The sequence below is a fragment of the Salvia splendens genome, chromosome 8 (genome assembly GCF_004379255.2).
Source record: "Salvia splendens isolate huo1 chromosome 8, SspV2, whole genome shotgun sequence".
Lineage (NCBI taxonomy): Eukaryota > Viridiplantae > Streptophyta > Magnoliopsida > Lamiales > Lamiaceae > Salvia > Salvia splendens.
In genome coordinates, this window is record NC_056039.1 from 3935425 (window position 1) to 3960671 (window position 25247).

The 25247-nt window shown below is 36.2% G+C and overlaps 4 protein-coding genes across 4 annotated transcripts; 2 read left to right on the forward strand and 2 right to left on the reverse strand.

Moving 5' to 3' along the window:
- Positions 1-1980: 1980 nt before the first annotated feature.
- LOC121744569 (polyadenylate-binding protein 2-like) lies at positions 1981-6540 on the forward strand. The gene is made up of 9 exons (XM_042138156.1): positions 1981-2615; positions 3570-3688; positions 3816-4472; positions 4572-4649; positions 4758-4847; positions 5119-5256; positions 5518-5697; positions 5784-5984; positions 6147-6540. Exons 1-9 carry the CDS (start codon positions 2375-2377, stop codon positions 6378-6380), a joined length of 1938 nt encoding a protein of 645 aa, XP_041994090.1. The 5' UTR covers positions 1981-2374; the 3' UTR covers positions 6381-6540.
- Positions 6541-7263: 723 nt separating this feature from the next.
- On the reverse strand, positions 7264-11107 carry LOC121743623 (wax ester synthase/diacylglycerol acyltransferase 3-like). The gene is made up of 5 exons (XM_042136955.1): positions 10175-11107; positions 8204-8276; positions 7844-8124; positions 7632-7769; positions 7264-7556 (listed from the first exon to the last, which is right to left on the reverse strand). Exons 1-5 carry the CDS (start codon positions 10913-10915, stop codon positions 7404-7406), a joined length of 1386 nt encoding a protein of 461 aa, XP_041992889.1. The 5' UTR covers positions 10916-11107; the 3' UTR covers positions 7264-7403.
- A 4136-nt stretch (positions 11108-15243) lies between these two features.
- On the reverse strand, positions 15244-15905 carry LOC121743247 (40S ribosomal protein S16-like). The gene has a single exon (XM_042136494.1). The coding sequence runs from the start codon at positions 15855-15857 to the stop codon at positions 15417-15419; it is 441 nt and encodes a 146-aa protein (XP_041992428.1). The 5' UTR covers positions 15858-15905; the 3' UTR covers positions 15244-15416.
- Positions 15906-23313: 7408 nt separating this feature from the next.
- Positions 23314-24762, forward strand: LOC121744548 (transcription factor bHLH95-like). The gene is made up of 3 exons (XM_042138130.1): positions 23314-23589; positions 24088-24525; positions 24658-24762. Exons 1-3 carry the CDS (start codon positions 23314-23316, stop codon positions 24760-24762), a joined length of 819 nt encoding a protein of 272 aa, XP_041994064.1.
- The last annotated feature ends 485 nt before the right edge of the window (positions 24763-25247 follow it).

Here is a 25247-nt window from a genome sequence, read left to right on the forward strand (position 1 = left end):
TATTCCACTAACTCATTCATACTCACATTTTATTATAAAACTAATATATAAAAATAGGACACACATTCCACTAACTTTTTCAACTCACTTTTCATTACATTTCTTAAAATCCATGTCCGGTCAAAGTGAGACAGTCTTTATGGGACGGAGGGAGTAAGCGAAGTAGTTGCTTAAACTCTGTCCCATTAAATATGCAACGTTTGGGAATCGGCATAAATTTTTATGTGGTATTATTTTGTGAATTAATGAAGAGAGAGTAAAGTAAGAGAGATGAAAAAGTAGAGATACAAATATTTCCATTTTAGATAACGTTTCATTTTTAATGGGACAACCCAAAAAGAAAAACGTTTCATTTTTTATGGGACAGATAGAATACTATGCATGGAATCTGTATTATTTACCGCTAGCCAAACAGGGGTCCCGTTTTAAGCAATAATTGTTATATTGGGTCTAACCCGTCGTCTGCGCCTATTTATATAGAAGTAGAGGAAATAACTCTGTAATCCGAAAACAATTTGTTCTTCTTTCTTACCCGTGGACGTAGCCAACACAACGTTGGTGAACCACGTAAATCTATGTCTCTTTACGTTTCTGTTTGTCTCGATTACACAATTACTATATTCTCTCGCAACATAGATGTTTACTATGATTAAGTGCGTCTAAGTGATTAAGAACAATGTATTGCTAAGCTTCTATGCGTAGTTTTATTAAATAGAGTTTGGGACATCTACAATAAAACTCTTCTTTACTAGTAGTATTTATTGCTAGTATTAGTGTACTATGTAATGTTCGGGTTGTTATTGTACAAATAATCAATTATCTTAAAAAAATATATATTTATTAAGTACTACTAAACTTAATGTAATTAACGATTGTTACTAGTATTATAGTATTATGTGTGATTGAGAGGCAATATTTTTGCTTATTTATCCAGACGTGCTATTAAGTGGTTAATTTGGGATTAATATGAATCTTAAGGATTGTGAATGTATTTGTGCAAATAGAGTTAGTTAGTAGAGTGAATCACATTTTTATATATTTATTTTATTTTAAAATATGAGTTAAATGATTAAGTGAATATATATTTGTGCTCTTTCTTATTTTAGAATTTACAACAACAAAGGTTTTTTTTTTCTTCCTACAATAGTGATATTTAACTATAAAAAATATACTACCTCCGTCCCACATTCAATGTCGCATTTAGTGTGGGCGCGAATTTTAAGAAATGTAAAGAAAAATGAATTGAATAAGTTAGTGGATCGTGAGTCTCACTTATATACATTAGTTTTATAATAAAATGTGAATAGAATTGTTTGGTGGAATATGAGGTCTACTTACCATTTATGATAAAAGTGAAATGTGACTCTTATTATATGATAGACCGAAATGACAAAATGTGACACTTAATGTGGGTGATAGACCGAAATGACAAAATGTGACACTTAATGTGGGACGGAGATAGTACTCCATGAGAGAGTTTGTACGAACAATTTTTTCCGCTTCGTATGCTTCTGCTTATAATATATTACTCCGACATGTATCTCATTTAATTTTTAATATGCTTCTGCTTATAATATTGTACTCCGACATGTATCTCATTTAATTTTTAGTACTACCATATTTAGTAAGCATATCTCAAACTATTACAAAATTCTTATTTTCATTAATTTTTAAAAATGCGTACCTATCTTGTAGATAATGAGATCATAGGGAATATTATTTTGTTGACTAAATTCGCCATACTAACGATTTACCATCAGACAACTAATAGTCTTAAAGTTGACTATTGCAACATTTTTAACTATCCAGCTAATTCATAAAAAGAAAGAATACTTTTCCTCCAAAAAAAAAAAAATCCTTTTTCCTACTGTCGACGCAACATTGGCCCACACACCTCATCGACGGCTGAGATTTAGGGTTTTTGAGTGCACGCAGCCCATCCCTTACCCCTCACCCACATATAAGTACCGCCGCCCAAAATTCGCGCATTTTGCCCTCCGCATTTATCCCCAATTTTATCCATCTTATCGGCGTCGCCGCCGCCCGCGCTGCTGGCGGTTATCGTGTCTCTCCGTCGGATCTCCGACCTATGAACTCTTCCCTCTCCTCTCTCTATTGAAAACACCCCCCCCCCCCCAAAAAAAGAGAAAATCAAATCCAGTGAAAAAACCCCTAAATTTCTTAGTTCGATTTTCTTCTCGCTTTCGGTCTACTTGTTGAAGAATTTTTCTGATTTACATTCCAGTGAATTTGATAATAAGAAGAGGAGAGGGAAGTTACAGAGAAAATCCAAAAAAATCTGAAAAATTAAAAAAGGAAAAAAAACTGCTCGTTTCCTTTTTCTCCCGATTTCGTTTCGTTTTTGTGAATTGAGATGGCCGCCCAGGTTCAGATGCAGTCTCAGGTGCCGGTGGTGAATGCAGCGGCGGCTTCAGGTGGCGCGCCGTTCGTGACCTCGCTGTACGTTGGCGATCTCGAAGTCAACGTGACTGATTCTCAGCTCTACGATCTGTTCAGCAGTATGGGGGATGTGGTATCGGTTAGGGTCTGTAGGGATTTAACCAGCCGGCGCTCGCTCGGATACGGATACGTCAACTTTGGCAACTCTCAAGATGGTATGTATCAACTCTGCTTTTCTACAATTTAATGATGATTTTTGTTGATTGTTTTTCCACTGATAAATTTTTTTAAATGAAAATGGTAAATTACTGAAAGGTTTTCCGTTTTCTGAAGATAAGCTATCTAAGTGTGCTGTTTTATGCTGTATATTGTAACCGTAATCGTTTGGTTTCTATGTAGATTCTGATCTAATTATGTAAACAATCCTTAGTTCTACGGTGTTTGGGAGGCCTGAGATATTTTGTAAACCTTGTTAATTATGAACACATTAATTCAAGATGTTTTGTCAAAGTACAATAGAAAAAATCATGTCAGAAAATATTGAAAATGTTAACAAGTTAGACTTTTGCTAATAATGATCATTTGACAAATTTCATGTCTAGGATAGGCACTATTCAAAATCACTTCTGAAAATTATCTTGGATTCGAAATGGAAATATAAGTGAAATCATTGTTTCAAAATTATTTGACAATTTTAATCTTATTTTGGAAATAATTATGATAGAATAAAACTTATATGTACATATCAATAATATTTGTAATGTATCAATGGGGAATTTTTATCAAAGTTCAAAATGATGTGCTTGTCTCTTGACTGTCCATCATGCCCCAAGAGTTCTTACTTCTCACCGAATTTATGCTTTTGTGTTGATTGTATTGGATAATTTGGATGTTAACCTGAAAAAATAAGTCTGATAAAGGTGGCACTGTATTATTCCATTAGAGTCTAATTTTAGATTTTCTATGTGCATGGCATCTATATCCATATATCGGAATGTGTAATATAGTTGGGACATACGTAATTTCGACGTCTGTTTCTTGCACACCCAAAAACCTAAATACCCCTAATTTACTTTTCGTCTTGCTTAAGGCTGGACAAAGAAGATCTCTAGTTTCAAGCCTAACTGTGTTATTTCTTTCCATTTATTTTCCTCTATTTTGTTGTGTAGCCGAAAGGGCACTGATGGAGCTGAACTTCACTCCACTCAATGGCAAACCCATTAGGGTTATGTATTCTCATCGAGACCCTAGTGTGCGCCGTAGTGGCAACGGAAATATATTTATCAAGGTATTGTTTTCTGTCTCTTTCAAAAGTTAAGTTGGATGTATGATGTGCATGTGTCATGGTCTTGCAGTTTTAAATAGGAACTTCCTTGGAGCCTTCTCTTTATTTTGATATATATTTTTCTTGGCAGAATTTGGACATGGATATTGACCACAAAGCTCTGCACGAGACATTTTCTTCTTTTGGTACCATCCTCTCATGCAAAGTAGCAACAAATTCTTCTGGCCAGTCACTAGGCTATGGCTTTGTGCAATATGCCACTGAAGAATCTGCTCAGAAAGCTATTGAGAAGCTTAATGGAATGTTATTGAATGGGAAACAAGTTTATGTCGGACCCTTTGTCCGCAAGCAAGAAAGAGAGATGGCAGTAGACAAGATGAAATTCACTAATGTGTTTGTGAAAAATATATCTGAAACAACAACTGAAGAAGATCTTCAGAAGATGTTTGGTGAATTTGGGCAAATTACCAGTGTAGTTGTGATGAGAAATGAAGATGGAACTTCCAAATGCTTTGGATTTGTCAACTTTGAAGATGCAGATGATGCTGCCAGTGCTGTTGACTCTTTAAATGGTAAAAAAATTGATAACAAGGAACTGTATGTTGGTAGAGCCCAGAAAAAATCTGAGAGGGAGGTACAACTTAAGAACCAATTTGAGCAGAGTTTGAAGGAAGCTGTTGACAAATCACAGGGTTCCAACCTGTATGTTAAAAATCTGGATGATAGCGTCAATGATGATCAGCTTAAGGAATTATTCGCTTCATATGGTTCAATAACATCTTGCAAGGTTCGTTGATCCTGCATTTCAAGATTTTAAGCCCTCGTCATTGATAATCAACATCTTATGGGCCTATAACTTACTAGACCTGCTCTGATATGTTTTCAGGTTATGCGGGACCCAAAGGGAATTAGCAGAGGTTCTGGTTTTGTTGCATTTTCATCACCTGAAGAGGCTGCCAGAGCTGTGAGCCCAGCTCCATTCGTTCTACCAGCTTCACCTTCTAAACTGTTTGTCTGTTAATGGAGGAAGCTTTTGTTATTATTAATATTGTTACTATTTTTTGTATTTCAGCTCTCTGAAATGAATGGCAAGATGATTGCTAGCAAACCTCTTTATGTTGCACTTGCTCAGAGGAAAGAAGATAGAAGAGCACGGCTACAGGTCAGTATTATTTACTTCAATAGTTCAGTATATGGAAAAACCTGTTGATGTGAAATCAAAGCATATGGCTGAAGAGTGACATGGTCTGGGTGTTCTGACAACAGTTGCAAACCACTTGTTTTCTCCACATCTCTCTTACTCTTCCTTAAATTTTCTTTTCCTCAAGCGCCATTGGTTTGGTTTATTGAGCTTAAAAGATATACAAGTTGTATCATCGTACACAATGTAATCATATATGCTGATCTCCATCATGAGTCATGACTTTATCCAGGCTCAATTTTCTCAAATGAGGCCAATTACAATGGCACCTACTGTGGCTCCTCGTATGCCAATGTATACGCCTGGTGGTCCTGGTCTAGGGCAACAGATATTCTATGGTCAAGCTCCACCTGCAATGATTCCTCCTCAGGTAATGGTTTTCTTGATTTGCTATTTTGTGTGATTCCTATTGTGGAATCAGATTCCAAATGTTGAGATAATTTCTTGTAAACAGGTCTTTTGTACAGAGTACTTTTGAAATCGAACAGTTTTCTTGCTTGTATCAATTGATTCCAACCAGTGTGTCTTGTCTTTTTGTAATGACACAGTTTATCCCAGATTATGAATGATCTGGGATAACTCTTTACTGTAAGTACTCCTAATTTGTTCTAATACTTTTTCTTTATTTCAGCCTGGATTTGGATATCAACAGCAGCTTGTACCTGGTATGAGGCCTGGTGGGCCTCTCATGCCAAATATGTTTGTTCCTATGGTTCAACCCGGTCAGCAAGGTCCACGTCCTGGTGGAAGGAGAGGTAATGCTGGGCCAATGCAACAGGGCCCGCAGCCTGTTCCCGTAATGCAACAGCAGGTCTGTGGGTGGCATTTCGACTCTTGTCTTCCTTCTTTTTTTCATTTTCATACGTATTTGTGTGCTCAAGTATTCCTGGCACGCAGATGGTTCCTAGAGGACGCGGTTCCCGCTTCCCTCCTGGGCGTGGCATGCCTGATCCTATGCAAGGTATGGCAGGAGGTATGCTTCCTGTCCCATATGAAATGGGTGGCTTGCCATTGCGTGATGCAGGAATCTCTCGGCCAGTTCCTATTGGGGCTCTGGCATCTGCACTTGCAAATGCTTCTCCCAGTGAACAAAGGACGGTAAGCATTTACTTATGCACGAACTTTAAGCTGTCTTAACCTAGAGGTCTCCCCAGGACTTACTCTGCCATTCTTTTATACATGCCGTGGTCATCATATGTTCCTAAAAAATCAATTTGAGGATGTAATAGAGAATTAATACATTAATGTTGTATACACCAGATGTTGGGAGAGAATCTGTACCCACTTGTTGAACAATTAGAGCCGGAGACAGCAGCCAAGGTTACTGGAATGCTTCTGGAAATGGACCAGACAGAGGTTCTGCACTTGTTGGAGTCACCAGAAGCTCTTAAAGCGAAGGTTGCAGAGGCAATGGAGGTGCTGAGGAGTGTGTCCCAGCAGCAGAGCGGCGGCTCTCCAGCTGAGCAGCTGGCTTCGTTGTCATTGAATGAGTGATCTCATATTGGAATCTTGTCCTACTAAAATGTTGAACGGCACACAGTTGATGTTTTCATTTCCGAGGATTTTCAAACTTGCTGGCATGATGTATTTGGCTTTGAGACATTGTTTGTTCTTGTATTCTGTGAAACCTAATTTAAACCTTGTTCTTTCGATATTGATCTTTTTTCTTTGATTTGATTCATGTTCCAAAAATAGGTATATTTGGTGGTAGTGTCTATGAACAAAAATGAATTAAATTTTGTACACCAGAATGACATAAACAGACCCTGAAGCAAAATTAAGTCGCGGTGTAAGATAAATAGTATTCCATGTCTGATGAATTTGAACAACTAATTAGTATAGTTCTATTTTAGGTATGCCTGCGAATACGACATTTTATCAAGAATCTATAGATTTTTCTTTGAATTAATTTACATACCAGGAGTATTTGCTTTGGTTAGGCGCTGGTAAAATCGTTTGCCAAATTAGAATAATATTCTGTATCGATCCCAAACATGATTTTATTGATGCAAAAACTAGCAAATTGTTGAATGCTTTTGAATTGTTTCACTCATGCGCTGTTATGTTATAATTGCCAGAAAATTTTATGGGACAATTCTGAAAGTATGATAAGTTACTCTGTAAGATGTGGGATTGACAACCAGAAGTCAACAAAAAATTATGATTTGATTGATAATTTTCCCTTTTTAAAATGCTTAATTTTGCTTTCCGACGTTTCCTTCTTCCTTCTTACTACTACTATTATTCTCTTGTCATGTTTCTTTCTCTCCATCAATTAGATGTTACCTTTTGGTGTCTTCCTAGATTCAGAGACAGAAACTTGTCATCTCCTGCTTCTTTCTCTCTGGCATCACATACACGGTGAGGCTTTCCAAAATTGCAAGTTCAAGAGATGTATGAACCTAAATTTTGATATGGGGTTTGATTACATTACATTTACACCCTGGTTGATAGTATCTTTGAGTGACTAGAAGAATATTTGGTAATAAAGACTGTTCCGGTTGGTTATCGTAAACACTAGTTGTTTGTAGCCTCAACCGCTTCCTTCATTTCGCGCAATGCATCTTCAAAACACTTTGCTAGAGTTTTGGGGTCTGGGATAATATCTTTGGCAACCAGGATTTGCAAGTCCACCATTCCTGCATAACTCACCATATGCATTGTGATTGCCTGCACCACACAATCAAAAGATTTTGTGTTATGTTTATGCAAGTCATACATCTATATTAAACTGAGAAAGTTTACATGTGGTAGGCTGCTTGAAGTAACCCTTATGCGCTTCACAGGGTTGCCCGCGATTAGGATGCGTTCAGTAGGGCCGACCACGTTTGATATAGTGAAAGTTGTATTGCAAAGGATCCTGTAGTTGAGAAGGCAAGCAACCTACCACCAAGCAAGAGAAAACATGAAATGATCCCTCTTGTTTTCAATTTTTTCAACAAGTAAACTGAACTCACTTTTGGCCCGAAAAGAGACATGAGTAAGTTTCCAATGCTGTAGGAGAAGGGGCCTTCCAAGGAAAGCTTTTTCGAGTCGATCATAGCTTTGGATCTCTTGACAAACTGGATTGGATCCGAACCTCCTCTGTGGAAATAAACAGGTAACAGGAGCATCCCGAATTTGTTGCCCCAGCGCGTTCCAGAATCGCCATCCATCAGCTTCGATATGTCCTGCAATCCTGACTGTGGCCTCAAATTCACCATTGCAAGACCAGTGAGCCGAAGCCCCTCGGGCAGAGCTACACAACACCAAAAAACATTTCATTTTGTTTTTTGTGACACGATGTTAGAAGTGAAACATCATTGATCACGTTTTACCTTTGGGTGATCTCATGTCCAAGTAGCGTGACATGCCGCATGTTAATACCCCGAAAAGAACATCGTTAATGGTCTGCACCAAACATACATTGCTATCTCATTATTAAACAAGATTTGAGTTATCAACTTCGATTAAATTCCTACTTTCACATGTAGTATATAACATGCCATTATTTTGGATCAATTCTCAGGAGTCAAAACTCAAGAAATGTGCACAAATTCAATGGAATTTCAATTCGAGAGATGCCTAGATGGCTAGATCCTTAAATGATGCTATATCCCTTTTATATCAAAGTCATGCATATGCTTATAAAATGATACTGTATAATTATACTCCCAACATCCGTGATCAAATGTCCCATATTTGATCGGCCCGGATTTTAAGAAACTGTTTGACTTTATGTAGTAAAGTGTATATAAAAGTTAGTGGAATGCGAGACCTACTTTTATATATTGGTTTTATAATAAAATGTAAGTGGAATATAGGTCCACTTACCAAATATAGTAAAAGTGAAATGAGACATTTAATGACGACGGATAAAAAAGGAAAAATGAGACATTTAACGGCGACGGAGGGTAAATTTAAACATAACAAGAAAGTTTTTGGGTCAAAAGCCATCGTTAAATGATGCAATATTCCCTTTATATCAATGTCATGTATATGTGTAAAAACGATACTCCTACTATTATAAATATAATTTTACACATTACAAGAAAGTCTTGGGTCAACTATTTTCAGCCATCAATTACCACGTCCATCTTTTTCACTTTGCAAAAGGCTATATGCGTTGGACTTTATTTTTTGGTAAAAGCATATGGTTCTACTATAAACAATCCATACTTAGCACACAACAATCATCTCAAAATAAGAAAGTGAGTACACCAAATTAGACACAGTTTATGCATTATAGACTATGTAAAAGAAAAAAGGATTATATAAAATTTTCCGGCTGCCATATCAAATACAGTGTCATCAGAAACTTTCACTATGGGATAATTGAGAAAGAATAAAATTCATAATATTTCTAGCTGATTTTCAAAAAAAAAAAAAAGTTGCAAAACTTTATGATTCTTCCTGAATTTGGCCCTAAATTAAACGCGACCATCAAGTGGCTTTTCATTTTTGAAGATGGACCCTCATGGTGGGCGAGCAGTTGCATATTTATTATTGTTCGTGAAATTTGGTCCCCTTGTTAAGAATTTAATCGTGGATGTGTTTCTAAATCAAGTAATTAATTAATTCCATTGACTTTTTCTACACTAGTATGACATGACTGTGACACATTCCATCGAGTGGTTTATTTGGAAATTAAGAATGATACGATTACTAGAATTAAGAATGATACGAGAAAATTGGTTAGCTGGTTGGTTCCTATAAATTTCCTTTTATATTTTTGGGTATAGTTACAAAAAATAATGCTCTTATTTGTAATTAGAAAATAGACCTCATCAACTCCTTCAATACTACCCAATCCATTCTAATAAACACATGCTCAATATTACACTTATAACACTAATGAGTAATGAGTATATATATGATCAATTCTTGGAATCATTCTTTATCCTAAAATAATCAGAGTATACACTCAATAATCTAATAATAACATTATAGAGAAAAGTTAATTCACATTCTTAACTTGTAGTAAATTAATTTGTCATAAGTAGATAATAGATTTAGTAGGAAGTTTAGAAAATTTTAGCAATATAAATGAAATGTTATTTAGAATGGATATCATCAAATATTCTTCTTTCCATTCAAGCAACGCATTTTTAGCTATGAATTTTCGTGAAGAAAACATCAGGCCACGTGGCGAACACCACATCACTGATAGGCCATTCAAAATAAAACATTCCATTTCACAATTTTTGAGAAATGAGTTAGTAATTGGTTAGCACCACATATTTGCTGCAAGTCAATCCAACGATGATAAATTCAAACTCAAAAAAATCCAACGGTTCAGAGAAACTCACCGCGTTAGCCACTGCTCCCTTGACTAGCTTCATATCATCGAGGCGGAGCCTCGCCGTCGTCAGCTTCCGCGGCCAGAGCTCCACCCCCGCGCCGCCGCTCACCGCGGTGGTCCTATCTCTCCGCCACGCCGATCTCAGGATGAATTCCACGACATAGAGCAAGGTATACCAAACAGCCAACACAATCGTCCACAAATTCATCCGCCGCGTCCCCTGCCCCGACGCCGCCGCGCCGACGCCGCCAATCGATGGCATCCGCGACGGATCGTCGGCTCTCCTGCAGCACGACAGCAGCAGCGACATCAATGAGATCCCGTCGCCGAGGGCGTGGTGCACGCGGAAAATTAAAGTTTTATTCGCCAATAGGAGGTGGATTTCCCAGAGCGGTTTATCGGCAGAGAGAGGTGATGAGACGGATAGATCGGCGATGAATTCGTCGACGGCGTCGTCGCCGGAGATCGAAGGATCGTCGGCGAGAGGCTGGCGGTGGACGATTAGGTGCTGATCGATGTCGACGGCGGTGCGGCGCCAGTGTTCGCGGCCGGCGGAATCGCGCACCATAAGGCTGCAAAACCTAGGGTGTTTGAACATAATTGAGCTCTGGACTTGGGCGCGGAAGCTGTCGATGTCGATCGGGAACTCGACGGTGATGGCGGCGCTGATGATCTGGTTCATCTGCGGCTGCAGAAAGAGGCGGCCGGCCGGGGTCAGCGGCTGGTCTCTGTCCACACTCTCAGCCATGAGAGAGAGAGATGATAAATTCGCCGCTAATTTAGAATAAGGTCAAATAAATGGAGGAATTAATTGTATTTATTTCGTATTTATTCAATTTTGGCAACAAATAACAAAAACTGAGATATCAATTTGGGGAGATGACCAATTGTATACTACTGTACATTGCGTATGTGTCAGAAAACTTGTAGATCATAATCAATGAATTGAACCCACAGCCATCACTCATATTTATTAGTCATACAACATTTTCAGCATCGGCAGCGCCGTGCTCAATTGTATACTACTCTCCTGCTCACACGTCGTTGCAATGTTTTGAACCAATCAATTTAATTAGTGGCGGACGCATAAATATCAGTCACTATACGCTATGTCTACTAGTAATATCAATCATTTCATTGTTAGTAGGAGCTTTTACGTTACAATTTACATACTTAATCCCCTTGATACATACATATGGGCCACAATTCACTGTGTCGATTGCAATTTCTCGGCCGAATTGCAAAAACCAATGCACAATCAATGTCATAAGTTCCAGTGGCTTAATTTATAGGTGGTCAAATAATATTTATTCGTAAACAAATTTAATTAGAGTTTATGAATAATAGTAAATAATTTTAAAAATGCTACAGTATATGAAATAAGATTGTACTATCGATGAGGATGGTGAGTAATAGTGCTAATGTGATTAATGTAGTGCTAAAGTCTGACAGCTAATGGTCAATCTTTATTTTTGTATAAGCCGCTTTAAATCTGACTTTATCTGCAATTTAATTTTGTATAACCAGCTTTAAATCTGACCTCATCTGCACCTAAAATAAAACGTTGAAACCTTGCATCATCAAAATGAAAAGGTTAATAAACTAAATTAGTACTAGCATTTTAACCTTGTTTGTTTATTCAATTTCGTTCATCGTATAATTTGGATGATATGGTGTGAATTATTTTTTATTGAGCACAAACTAATTATAAGGAAAAAGGAAAAAAGTACATATTAGAATGAATACTTACTCAATAAAACCAACAAAAACTCTACGGATTTTAAGTACGTAGTTCAGAAATACATAGTATTGGTATAAGGAATGAATGCACACCAACGGTTGTTTGATGACTATTTCGCTGAGCAGCCGCGGTTTGGGGACAACTTCTTCCAGCGACGTTTTAGGATGCACCAGGATCTATTTATGCGTACCGTGAACGCTTTAGAGCATCGGTACAAGTACTTCCGATTCAGGGAGGATGCAAGTGGCAGACCCGGTCATTCGCCTATACAGAAGTGCATTGCTGCAATTAGGCAGTTGACTTACGGAGGTGCGGCCAACATGTTTGACTACTACCTCCACATCAGCGAGACGACTGCCCGCGACTGTCTCAAGTATTTTTGTTAGGGCATCATTCAAATATTCGGGGAGAGGTATCTGCGGAAGCCTACCCCCCTAGACTTAGGGCTAGCAATTTTCGACACGACACGATAATCCGACACGAATCCGCACGAAATTATTGGGTTGAGGTCAAGTCTTATTGGATCCGTGTTCTTATCGGGTTGACCCATTAAGAACCCGATAATTTCGGGTTGGGTTCGGGTCGGATGCGGGTCGGATACGGGTAACCCATTAAGAAATAATAATATTATTTTTATTATTATTTCAAAAAATATATATTACTTTAATTTTTTAATTTCTTATAAATTAGGTTTAAATAGTATAAAACGAATTTTAATTGTGTAAATTAGGTTAAAAATTAAGGTTTAATCGTGTAATATTAGGTTTTAATCGTGTAATATCAGGTTCGGGTTGTTATCGTGTCGTGTCAACCCATATTATATCGTGTCGATAACGGGTTCGTGTCGGGTGCGGGTCGTGTTCGGATTTGAAGGTAGCAATTCGGGTTCGTGTTCGGATTTACAGTTTCCTTAACAGGTCGGGTTCAGGTTAGGCCTTATTGGGTTGGGTCATTATCGGGTTGACCCGATAACGACCCAATCCGCACGATTTGCCAGCCCTACCTAGACTGTCAGGATCTAATGGATATGTACGGGACGGTGCATAGTTTCCCGGGATGTTGGGCAGTATAGATTGCATGCATTGGGAGTGGAAGAACTGCCCCACCGCCTAGAAGAGGCACTACACGACCGGCTTCAAAGGCAAGAATTCCACGATGATCCTCGAAGTCGTAGCTGACTACCGGCTGTGGATTTGACATGCATATTTTGGGGTAGCCGGGTCGAAAAACGACAACAACGTCCTCCAGTCGTCACCCCTTTTCAACGAGCAGTGCCAGGGCATTGGTCCGACCATCAGATTTGTCGCCAACGGCAACCAGCATCATATGAGCTACTATTTGGTGGATGAGATATACCCTAGGTGGCCCGTCTTTGTGAAGACGATCAGATGTCCAATCGATGAAAATGTCTACTTTGCGAGCCGACAGGAGTCAGCGCGCAAGGATGTAGAGTGGGCATTTGGTGTGCTCCAGGCTTGATGGGCGGCGGTGAAGGGTCCAACCCGTTTGTGGTATGACGACTGCATTGCTGATATCATGTATGCGTGTATTATCATGCACAACATGATCGTCAAACAAGAATGTCTAGAACTAACTGATTGGACCAATGAAAATGACGTCGGGCCAAGCCACGGTGTGGCCACCGCCAGTGTACGAATGGGGATACCTTATGATGACGCCGGACGGCTCCAAGCACATGCCAACATGCGCCAACAAGAAGCTCATATTCAACTCCAGCAGGATATAATTGAAGAGTTGTGGACGCAGAGAGATGCACGTTGATATTAATGTAATTTCTTGAAATCATTTTTTTTTGTTTTTTTTTAATTGTACTTTTTTTAATGTTTTTAATTTATTGAAATTATTATTGCATTTTCTCCGTATTCGTGTCGAAATTTTAATTCCGTATATAAAATGTGAATTTGTTTGTTAAGAAGTCCAAGTGACGTGACAGAAAGTGTTTTTGGGAAGTGCTAGTGCTAGTTCGTGGGGAAGTCCTTACTATTGTGGATGCTCTAGAGTGGATTTCAACTTTCCAAAGCACCATATATGATCAGTCGATAATTTGAAAAGTGTAGGATTTTTTTTACGGATATATAGAAAGACTAGTTAGACACAACTTTAGCCCAAACTTCAAAGAGAACATTATTAATGGTCTACATCAAATTTTCATGGACCCAAATAGTAACATGAGGTTCCGAAATATCGTCTAATTTACGAGTGATTGAACTATCGTCTAATTTAATCCGTGCAAGATACCTCAACCCCAACTACTTTGTTTTTGCAATTTTTGAATCAAACTACCTTGCCTATGAAGAACAACATAAAAATGCGGTTTGCAAGGTCAGTTATTCCAATAAACGAAATCAGACTTGATGATCCAATAAACTAAAGTCGTGCAATCAGACATGATAAAGGTCGTCATCAATGTTGGGAGGTAGAGGCAATGCGACAATCATCATTGTCAATGGATTGACATGAAAACGAAAGTGAACCTAAACTGTTTGAGTTGCAAGATCGTAAGATCACCAACTCAAAAAGCTCAATTTATTGGAGTTGTCCAGCAATCATGGGCCAGCCAGCGATGGGCTCACTCATCCCCAACCCACCCACCCACCCCCAAAAAAAAAAATAGAAAGACCAACAAAGATAGCTTCTACCACAACTCTAAGCTCAATTAACCAGCTTAAACGTTCAATCTAAACTTATTTAGTGCTAGGAATTGCATCTAACAAATTCACATGAAAAACTGTACATAATTCTCAACAAAACAAACACCATTGGAAAATCACATTTCCGGCACAAATAGAAATTGGAAAAATGTCTTTAAAATTACTATGCATTAGCAATATGACATTTTTCCACAAGAAGTCATTATAAAAGATCAGAACTAATTTTCACTCTCCACATTGTAGCACCCAAATTCATTACATAAACAACACAGGCACCCATAATGAAACATTTATCTCAGCCCATAAATACAGCAAATTTCTTCTTCTAACGTAAAGATGCAAGTCTCAAACACAAAATTCAGTATTGGGGGCAACCAAATGCCAAGGTAACAATAACATTGATGGTCATTGCAGACTTATTGTTATACTATGATTTTAAAAAAGATGAACAAAATCGAATTCAACATAAGGATGACTAGAAAGTATATCAAGTTCAATTTTTTTTTAAAGAATGAACACAAAATCATGTTTAAAAGGAAACCAATGCAACATGGTAGAATTAACAACTGGGAAAGACAATATAGGAGTACGAAAATGGAACAATAAAATGAAACAACGCATCAGTTAAGGTAAAATAGAACATAACCAAATACTATGAGTAAATACTCCCATGTAAAAAACTATTACTAGATGAATTGAAGGTGTTTCTCACAAAAAGCTTCGGGTGGAAGCAGGAACAAAATTCCAAACATTCAAAACATAAGTAACAAGGTATCTTAATTCAATTCAACCAAAATTCGATTATAACAATAAAAAACGCAAACACTACCAACATTTTAACGGTAGGATTTCTGGAACCTCGCACGAGCACCGCGACCTCCAAACTTCTTCGGCTCGCAGCGACGGGGATCAGCCACCAGCAAGGTACGATCGTACCTGCCGAGAATGTCCTTGATCTCCTTCTTAGACTGCTCATCGACGTACTTCTGGTAGTAGGCGACGAGTGCCTTGGCAATTGACTGGCGGATGGCGTAGATCTGGGAGGTGTGACCGCCTCCTTTCACGCGGATGCGCATATCGACGCCGGCGAAGCGGTGGCGGCCGAGGAGGAGGATGGGCTCAAACGCCTTGTAGCGGAGGATTTCCGGCTGGATGAGCTCGATCGGAACTCCGTTGATTTTAATCAGGCCGCGGCCACGCTTGCAGTGAGTGACGGCAACGGCTGTCTTCTTGCGCCCGAAGCATTGGACGGATTCGGTCGGGGTCGGGGCCGCCATGGTTGGGGGGATTGGGGGAGCGGAGGTACACTGACTGATGGAATTGGGAATTAGGGTTTTGATGAATTGGTTAAATACCATAACTATTGCTTATTTAGCCTTTTTTATGATTTGGGCCTATCTCCATATATTGGGCTAACTAGTTAAATTAATTGGGTTATCAACAATGAAAGATCTTGGGCTCTTTAAACTTCAAAGCATATTGCTCTCTAAAACCTATACTTAAATATAGCGTAATAAAATTAGCCTTGGTTTATAAACGAGGAGTAATAGTTATTTAAATAATGAATTTTGATCAAATTTTGATATTATTATAACCTTTGAATTATAAATATTAAATTATAAACTTTTAATTTTTTTAATTGTCTTATTTATACACAAAATGTTATTTTTTAATGATGCTCAAAACAATGTACTCCCTCTGTCCCGGTTTGAGAGTCACATTTTGCCTTTAAGTCTGTCTCAGTTTAAGAGTCACATTTATAATCTACCATATTTGGACATAAAATTTAACCTCATTATTCATCAAATTTACACTCAAATGTCATTACTTTCATAAAAATAAAACAAAATAAAATCTTAAACATACAAAAAGTCAAAAGGGTCTCACTTTCCACTACACCACTTCAATTATTACGCACCCCAATAACCACTACTCCACTTCAATTATTACACACTCCACCAATTTCTTAAAACATGTGCCATAACTAAATCTTACTCTTAATCTGGGACAGATGGAGTATATATTTAAAAATAGTACTCCTTCCGTCTCCAAAGAATATGCACTTTGGATTTGGCACGGATTTTAATGTAAAATTGTTAAAGTAAGAGAGATGTAGAAAAAAATTAATTAAAATATTGTCAGTGGAGAATGGATCTCACCTTATTAAAATGTGCATCATGGTTTGAACAGATTACTGTGATCGCGGATTTGCTGTTGAGTTGTAAATTTGAAGACGAGGTATGTTCTAAATTCTTATTTCTTTTTACTCGATGAATGACTCTACCATAGGTTTACGACTGAGAACTATTGTTTTATTTTATGACTCTTAATTGGCACATTACAGAATTAGCATATGCCCAACGGTGAGTTAATAGATGGATTTTCTGAGTTATATAAGCAGAACATAGATATGAGGCTTGATCTTGGGATTCTTGACGAGCTGAATAATCCAGTAAATCCGTTTAAATTTTCGCATTCATTCTTAGCCTTGGATCAACTTCACAAAATGTAGTCAATCAAATCCGTGTTGTGCAACAGGTGCTGCATGAGAAATCTGTTGGAGGCACTTTGAAAGAGCGAAAGCACAGAGCCTGGCATCCACAGGAACGATGCATCATCTGTCTTTGTATTATTTACTACTTTTCAAAACATGGTACTAAAATGATCATCTTCTTGCAAGTGAGGCTTTTGTGTTTGGTAGGTGAAACGTAGTATAAGGAATCGAACTTGAGACCTTTAGTCGTATTCCATGACTAATATTTTGTGGTTTGGGTATTGATCAGGAGGATTATGTTGATGGAGAACATATTGGAATGCAGGCACAAGTTCCACCCGAGCTGCATCAATAGATGGATTCTAAAGAAGAACAGATGCCCAATTTGCAATAGAAAAGCCATAACAATCCAGAAAATGTAAATTAATCAAAACAAACTTACATTTCAATTTTCATAATACTGCCTGCAAACACCGCTTCAATAATAACCGCTTTTACCGATTCCTGCTCACGTTTTCACATTTATCTTTGATTATTTATTCCTGAATGTAAAAAATAGTAAATTTCAACAAGCCACGTCATGATCTCAAGAATAAAGAGTGAAAACAAATCTTATGAAATATTAATTGGGAGCTTCAGTTGGGCGGGCCGAATAATACTATCACACCAATTTACCAGTGACAATATAATTTAAGTTTATAAAATGAATACTGAAAATATTGTAGTACTACTAGTATTAATTAACTAACCCTCTTATACTAATTAAACTCACATTGTTTAATACTCCATTATATTATAAACAGCTCACTCATTTCTTTGATAACCGTCGTTTGGCGCCAAATACTTTCTATTTAAAGGGGAAAAGGGAGTCTCTGTAAAGACGAAACACAATTGCTGAGATATAATCTTATGCTGCAATATTCAAGAAAATTGACAGCACTCAAATTTATCCAGGAAAGGAAAAGGAAGCCGTCGATCACTGTCTTTACTAATTGTCAGGTTTAAGCGTTGGCCCATCTTTCAATGTTATTATCTTGTTTTCCGACTTAGTGTTTGGTTGATTTTGCGTGGGAAATCGTATGAGATTGGGATTTCATAACTGGAGAGAGTGATCTTCGTTTTTGCTATAATTGGTGTAAAAATGCTGTGGTTAGTTGCAACTGAGTTCCAGTAATGCTCCAAAGTTGTAATTTCATTTGGATAGTTGGATTGCACTCCCATTTTCCTCCAAATTTCTCTTAATATTGATGTTCATATTGGCATTAGTAGTTTGTCCTTGCCTTAACTTATCTGTTTCTATTTTTCAAGTTCTTAACGCATAGCCCTTTGTTTCTTTGCTTGTTAAACTCCATTAGTGGAGTATTGTAGCTGCATTGTACGTTTCTTGAATATTCGTGTTTTCTTGAGTAGTTACATGTGTACTATATGATAGATTTCGTACATCGATGTCGTTTGTAAGGATGTTTGACAGAAGTATGTTCTGTTGATGAAAGTATACATGAATATCATGTTGTTTACGTTGCTATAAAGAAACGATGGTGTGATTAAATTTCTCGAGTAGTTACTAGTACTTTGAAGCTCTTCTTATGCTTTGAGTGATTTGATTACCTTCCTTAATCGTTTACTGAACTTCCAAACTTTTCAGCAGTGTGTGGTCAAAACATAGTATCAAAGTCCCGAGATTTCCTGCAAGCTGCAATGGAAGGGGAAACAAATCGGGATGATTCCTTTCCTGAATCATTGGACTCACCGGAAGGCTCTCCTAGCAGTAATATGGATAGCTTGGCTTCTGAAGGTAACAGGCACGGTTCAGTTGTGAGTCATGATGGAAGTAACGTTGGCACAAGTAACGTGCAAGAACAAACCTTCGATGATGATGCTGTGACAGAGGAGATTCTGGTCCGTGGCACAAGTTTTAAGCCCAATGATACTTTTATTGTATGTGAAAAAATTATAAGTCGAATAACGTTTTCTCCTAAATATCCTTAAATAAATGGAGTGCTACTTATTAAATGAACTCCATAACTATTTATAATACGAATATTCTTTATGTTAATTTTAGTATAGTTGCTAATACAGATGCTCCTTTTTGCAATAGCACTCCAAATGATTAGTTGCTAACACATGCGAAAACGGTTTTTTAAAACCAAACATTTAAGAAATCGATTAAGAATTATGGTTAAATACTATAAAACTTATGAATAATATGGGTTCAACTTTCTAAAGTTGAATACGATAGGAATAATTAAACAAAAAATAAAGTTTAATGCAACGGACTGTATATCTCGATTAGTGATGGATTGCTTAAAAGGTTTGTGTATTAATCAACAGAAATTATGGAGTATTTACATTTTACACCCAAATTTGAAGTACATAACTTTTGAGGAGAATAGTGTATAATAATCTTCTCTAAACAATTAATTTAAGTGAATGAAAAAGAATAGAAAGTTCAATTTAAAGCCGGTTTTAGGGATAAAAGGATGAAAATGACTTTTCTCGTTCCATGCGTAACTTTAAAATCCGCAGAACGTAATGATAGGAAGGGAAGTTTGTGAAAAACTGATAGTCTTTCTGCAGTAGTCGAGTCATATACAATTTTGAACTGTCCCAAGATAATTGAATCATTTCATGAAGAAAAATTTAAATTGTTTCAAATATTCTTTCTATTTTAGAAAGGAAAATTCCTTTTGGTTGGAATGTAATGAAAGTGGGTCCAAGCCACGTAATCAGGTACATAGAATTGGGATGTTAATATACTTTGGCAAAATACATTAGAATATTTATCGCACACATAAACCATTATAAATTCTTCATACTAAAGAGAACATGCACCACTGGTAATTTATTTTGTGTTTAACACAAAATCGATTTTTTTATAATAAATAAAATTATTAGTATAATCAATCATCAAATAATTTACAAGTTTACTCGCCAAGTGACAAATTGAATATGATAATATTTGTGACTTGTTTATATGCCTACATGCTTAGTTAAACCCATTAGTTCGACTATTCTTTTAAATTCTTGATTTTGAAGTGGAAATTCTCATATTCTAATCTATCAAAGTATATTTTGATAAAGACGCTTTGTCTGAAGGGTGCTAACCTGTTAGACAATGCGACATAATACTTTTACAAATAATTGCAATTCAGTTACAACTCTGTATCGTGTCATATATGTAAATATATCAATAAGATAATTGCATATATGGATTCATAAAATTATACTTTAATGGAGATGTATCGTCTAATGGGTGCTGACCTGGTAGCCAGCGCATCATAATACTTTTATGAACAATAAATATAATTCAGTTACAACTATGTATCGCCTTATATTTTATGTGTACCTATATTTGTTATGTATCTACAATACTATTCTATATTATACTTTAATATAATTGCATCGTTTAGTGGGTGATGACCTGTTATATAGCGCCACAAAATACTTTTACAATATAATGTAGAGGTTAATTAAAGTTCATATCCCAATCTTTTACAATATTAATTTTCTACTAATATATATCTCAACTTTTCTAAAATATCACTTTTATAACTAATTTTTCAAACTTATATCAAATCGATCACGGAATTTATTTACTACGTACCACATTATATCAATGACATGGCATGTTAAAGGCTTATATGCAATGAGATAGAGTAGACAATTCTTTTTTTCTTTTAAAAAAAGACACATGGTAGAATATATACATATGCCTTCAATATGTTATATCATCTATGTAATGGCAGAAATTGAATCCGACGTTAGATATGATAAACATTTTAAAACTAGCTATAAAATTTATATTTTACAAAGATTAGAATAGATTTGAAAAAAAAATACACTACTCCTGAAAGATTGTGATGAAAATTATAATTAACTCGTAATATAATTCAATTTCAACTATGTATCCTATTATAGAGTAGTATGTATATACATATTATGTATATCAAATAAAGTTTTGAAACGTGTAATATCTATAGAAGTTGTATTTGGCAAGTGATGTGATGCGGTTACTAGAGTGTCAAAAAGAAAAAAGGGCATGAAAATGGACAAAATTTGATGATTTTACAAACGCAAGCATTAGCCATAAAACACTCAAAATCAACAACCACCCAAAAAGCTTTGCAGGTTCTTCCAACCATCCTTCTCTCTACACAACAATCCAAATAATAGTAACAACAATAAAAAAAAGCTTTATTTTAAAAAATACAGACGAAAAATAAATCAGTCAGTGAGGGTTATTTTTAAATTAAAAAAAAAGAGATAAGTTTCGTTATAAAATGGTAATTTTAGGTATAAAGTGATACTTTTAAATACTTTTAGTTGTTTATTACTATTTGATTTCTTCTTCTATTGGAGGTAGGTTAAAGTTCTTTTTTTTATCTACAGTATAACATTTTCGAAAAAAGAGAACTAAAATATACTTTTGCAGAGAAATGTTTAGCTCCAGTCCAGCTATAAAAAAATTTGTGAAAATGTTTAAGCTTCTATTTTCATTATATACACACTAATAATATACATGTGATATTACAAAAGAGTCAATATATTTATAGAGAAAGTAATCATTAAATGTTAGTATATAAAGATAAGCAATGTGTATGACTTGTAATGTCAAATTAGAATGTACATAATTGAAATCCTCGGATTCTTAATTAATCATTCATTTGACAATTAATACTTTTGTTCATTCAATAACAGGATACTAGAAATTTCGATATTAACTATGTTTGACGAATCGGTAGGAATGAACTACGAATTCAGCTCCCTAATTCAACTCAAAACCAAGGGTTTATATTGTTATTTTTAATTTATGAGATTATTTATAATTCTTTTGATTTAATATCATTTTTTCGACTCCTCAGGCTATTAGTAGTGAAAATAATATTTCAAAAATTGGTTTGAAAAACTATTTGAATTTCCACAGTTGGATTACTCAGTAAGTTGTTTAAAAAGTGGACGACGACAAATCATTACATGCAGATATAAAACAACTAATAAAAGTAACACATTTTGTGTAGTAATACAACATTTGCACGACACCTTATTTTTAGATAATTGTATAGGCTTAGTTTCGATTTCTTGAAATATCAAATAAAATGACATGAAAAAGACTTATTATTTGCTTCTACAACCAAGCTTATGTAAGTTTAGAATTGGCATTACAATTTGTCTGAAATTAAATGAAAATTTCGAGTTCGCATATACACCTCAGCAATTGTCAGTTAGATACTTAGAGCTTAAGTACAAAATTAACATATGGTAAGTAGTATCATTATAGAATAGTAACCTAAACAAATCTATAAATAGCCCTCCTAACTTTTATTCTTGAAAAGATTTAGTAGCCATTTTTAAACACCAAGCAATAGATTTAGGGTTTCAGGCCAAATCTACATCTATATTGAACGTATAATATAATTGTATTTGTAGCAAAAATTAATTGTAATGAAATTTATTTCCCTCCTCCCAATTTCAAACTCAAATCTAAATTTTATTATCGATCAAAATAGGTCTTAGTTTTTAAATTGAGTGCAAAATTTATGTTGGACAAATTATATAGTATCTCTTAAACTATGAACTTAGAATCATTTAGAAAGATTAAAAAAAATTGAATTCATTAATTCCCATTAAATTCATGATTCATAGTTTAGATTTACACAAGTGATTTTTATTTTATCCACCTCCTAAATTTAATTATTTGGGAAAAAGGGAGTGACGAATTTGAATTCTAGATTTGTTTGTTTATACAAAAGTTTTTTTTATAGATGTAACCAAAGAGACTCCATTACAAAATACATATACCAATGTATAACTAAATATTTGGGAGACTTGTTAATTAAGGTATAGAAATACAAATATGTACAACCTATGCTCATAGATTTTACTCTATCTAAGTGCTAGAGAGACACAACTCAACCAATTCATCAAAATCAAATTTTTGACATAGTAGGATCCTTATACACTAAAAACACATACACCAATACTCACAAACTATTTTCTTAAAACGTATTGTATACTCTTATTAGCAGACAGAGAGAGTACTATTAAGCGAGGTGGGACCACTAGCATCATTTAATTTAGGCATATGATTATATTTTATTTGATTCTAATTGAGTCTCCCATGAAATAATGCTTTTCTATCTCTAACCCTCTTTTTTATCTATAAATATCCCGCCCTAACCCTCCAGATCTTCATCCTTCCTCCTCTCATCACTACACACAACTCTCTCTAGCTAGGCGCCATGGTCGGAGAAGTTGAGCACGACATGTGGAACGATGAGCAGTCGTGGGCGTTTCCAGTTCTCCCGGTCGAAGACAATGGTGGGAAGACACTGATAGAGAGTGGCAAGATCTTGACGGGCGTGGAGCAGCAGATGAATGGCAAGGGGAAGAAGAGGGCCACGGGGAATGAGATCGATGAACACGAGCTACATATATGGACGGAGAGAGAGAGGAGGAAGAAGATGAGGGACATGTTTGCTAGCCTCCAAGCTTTGATCCCTAAACTCCACCCCAGGGTAACCCTCACATTCTCTCTCCAATTACTATTCTCTTTGGTTGATTTATGAAAGAATCTTCTAATTCAGTTACACAATCAGTGTTATGTCACCATCAATTTCTTTCAATACTAATTATTCTCATATGGTTAGTGTTTCAGACAAACTTCAGTCAATTTCTCACAACCCTCAAGCATCCATTTTATACAAACTAGTTTTTACTTAGTAGGAATTGAATGGATGCACAAATTACATACTTTTCATGTATACTAAACAATAAATAGAATAATTATAATTTTTACAATTATATATATAGTGAATTTAACTTTGCTGATTCATCAATTTTCCATCACAGATGGAATTAGTACTTTTTATGTCCCTCCTCATTAATGAATATTATGTGCATATATAGAAATAACATTAATTAAAAGCACAGAATCCATTTTCTTGACAAATTAAATAAAGATGGTGGTGGATAAATCACAAAAAAAAAAAAAATAGAAAATTGGATGAATGCAGGTAGACAAAACCACCATAGTTGATGAAGCAGTGGAATACATCAAGAAGATGCAGAAAAGCCTCGAAAAACTCGAAAAGCTGAAGGAGAAGAAGCTTAAAGGAGGAAACAACAACCTCGCCAGCTGTGATATTCCAGGCATCACCAGCCAATCCCGTGAGGCATTCATGGCGGATCAAACATCGACAAGCCAGCAGCCTCCGCCTCCGGTCACTCAACTAAACCCTCATTCGGGCCGGGCCAGTTTTACTTCATGGGCTTCTACAAATGTAGTGCTGAATGTGTGTGGGATTGATGCCCATCTCAGCATTGTTTGCAGCCCTACAAAGACCGGGATGATGGCCTATCTCGGGCTTGTGATGGACAACCACAACCTCGACCTCGTCTCTGCCCACCTCTCGTCCGATTCCGTCTTGCGCAACTACATGGTTCATATCAGGGTAACACATTAGTATAACCTATTCTAAGCAATTAGTTTTTTTTTTAATTAGTGAATTAGGGTTTTTGCAATTGATTTGATGAACGTGGTTTTTGCAATTCAATTTTGTTTATTTGGTTAAATTGTTAAGCAGGCAAATGGAGCTGTGCAGCAGCAGTTGGCTGAGGGGGCATCATTTCATGTGGAAGAAACGTACAAGAAAGTTGCAGCTGAGCTCATGCTTTGGATTAATTCCTAAATTTGTTTTTCTGGAATTTTGATACTGTCTCGGGCCCACACTCGCCTCGCCCCCGACTCTCTCGGCTGCGATAGGACAACGAGCCGATCCACCCCATCGGCAGCAGCAATGTCGTGTGGCCTGGTTTTCAGTAGTTCTTTCATTATTCGGTTTTTATTTTTATGTAATTGAGTAGAGCATAATAATAAATTTTAATTCGGGTTTTCTTTGTCGGTTCTTTCCCGAATTGCAAAAGGCAGTTGAACCGATATCTGTAAATAGGGATATTGTCTGTTGATTGCATTTTAAAATTAGTCAAACATTCATCTATCATTGATCATGTATCTCAATTATTTTGATTCATGTATTAGGCTATATTAATGAATGTTTATAAATACCTTCGAAATCGTCACCATTTGTCTCTCAATATATATCAAAGTGCAGCAAGACACTATATTTCACTTCCCATGCCCAACATATTTTGGTGTCAAGGTCTGTAATTCAAT

Excerpts from the sequence above, each read along its gene's own strand:
- LOC121744569 (XM_042138156.1), top strand. The coding sequence starts at position 2,375 with ATGGCCGCCCAGGTTCAGATGCAGTCTCAGGTGCCGGTGGTGAATGCA. Across the intron at positions 4,473-4,571 it reads GTTCAATAACATCTTGCAAG|GTTATGCGGGACCCAAAGGG; the intron begins GTTCGTTGATCC and ends ATATGTTTTCAG. Across the intron at positions 5,985-6,146 it reads CTCCCAGTGAACAAAGGACG|ATGTTGGGAGAGAATCTGTA; the intron begins GTAAGCATTTAC and ends TGTATACACCAG.
- LOC121743623 (XM_042136955.1), bottom strand. The coding sequence starts at position 10,915 with ATGGCTGAGAGTGTGGACAGAGACCAGCCGCTGACCCCGGCCGGCCGC. Across the intron at positions 8,125-8,203 it reads GGACATGAGATCACCCAAAG|CTCTGCCCGAGGGGCTTCGG; the intron begins GTAAAACGTGAT and ends GGTGTTGTGTAG. Across the intron at positions 7,557-7,631 it reads CTTCAAGCAGCCTACCACAT|GCAATCACAATGCATATGGT; the intron begins GTAAACTTTCTC and ends TGTGTGGTGCAG.
- LOC121743247 (XM_042136494.1), bottom strand. The coding sequence starts at position 15,857 with ATGGCGGCCCCGACCCCGACCGAATCCGTCCAATGCTTCGGGCGCAAG.
- LOC121744548 (XM_042138130.1), top strand. The coding sequence starts at position 23,314 with ATGGTCGGAGAAGTTGAGCACGACATGTGGAACGATGAGCAGTCGTGG. Across the intron at positions 23,590-24,087 it reads TCCCTAAACTCCACCCCAGG|GTAGACAAAACCACCATAGT; the intron begins GTAACCCTCACA and ends GGATGAATGCAG. Across the intron at positions 24,526-24,657 it reads ACTACATGGTTCATATCAGG|GCAAATGGAGCTGTGCAGCA; the intron begins GTAACACATTAG and ends ATTGTTAAGCAG.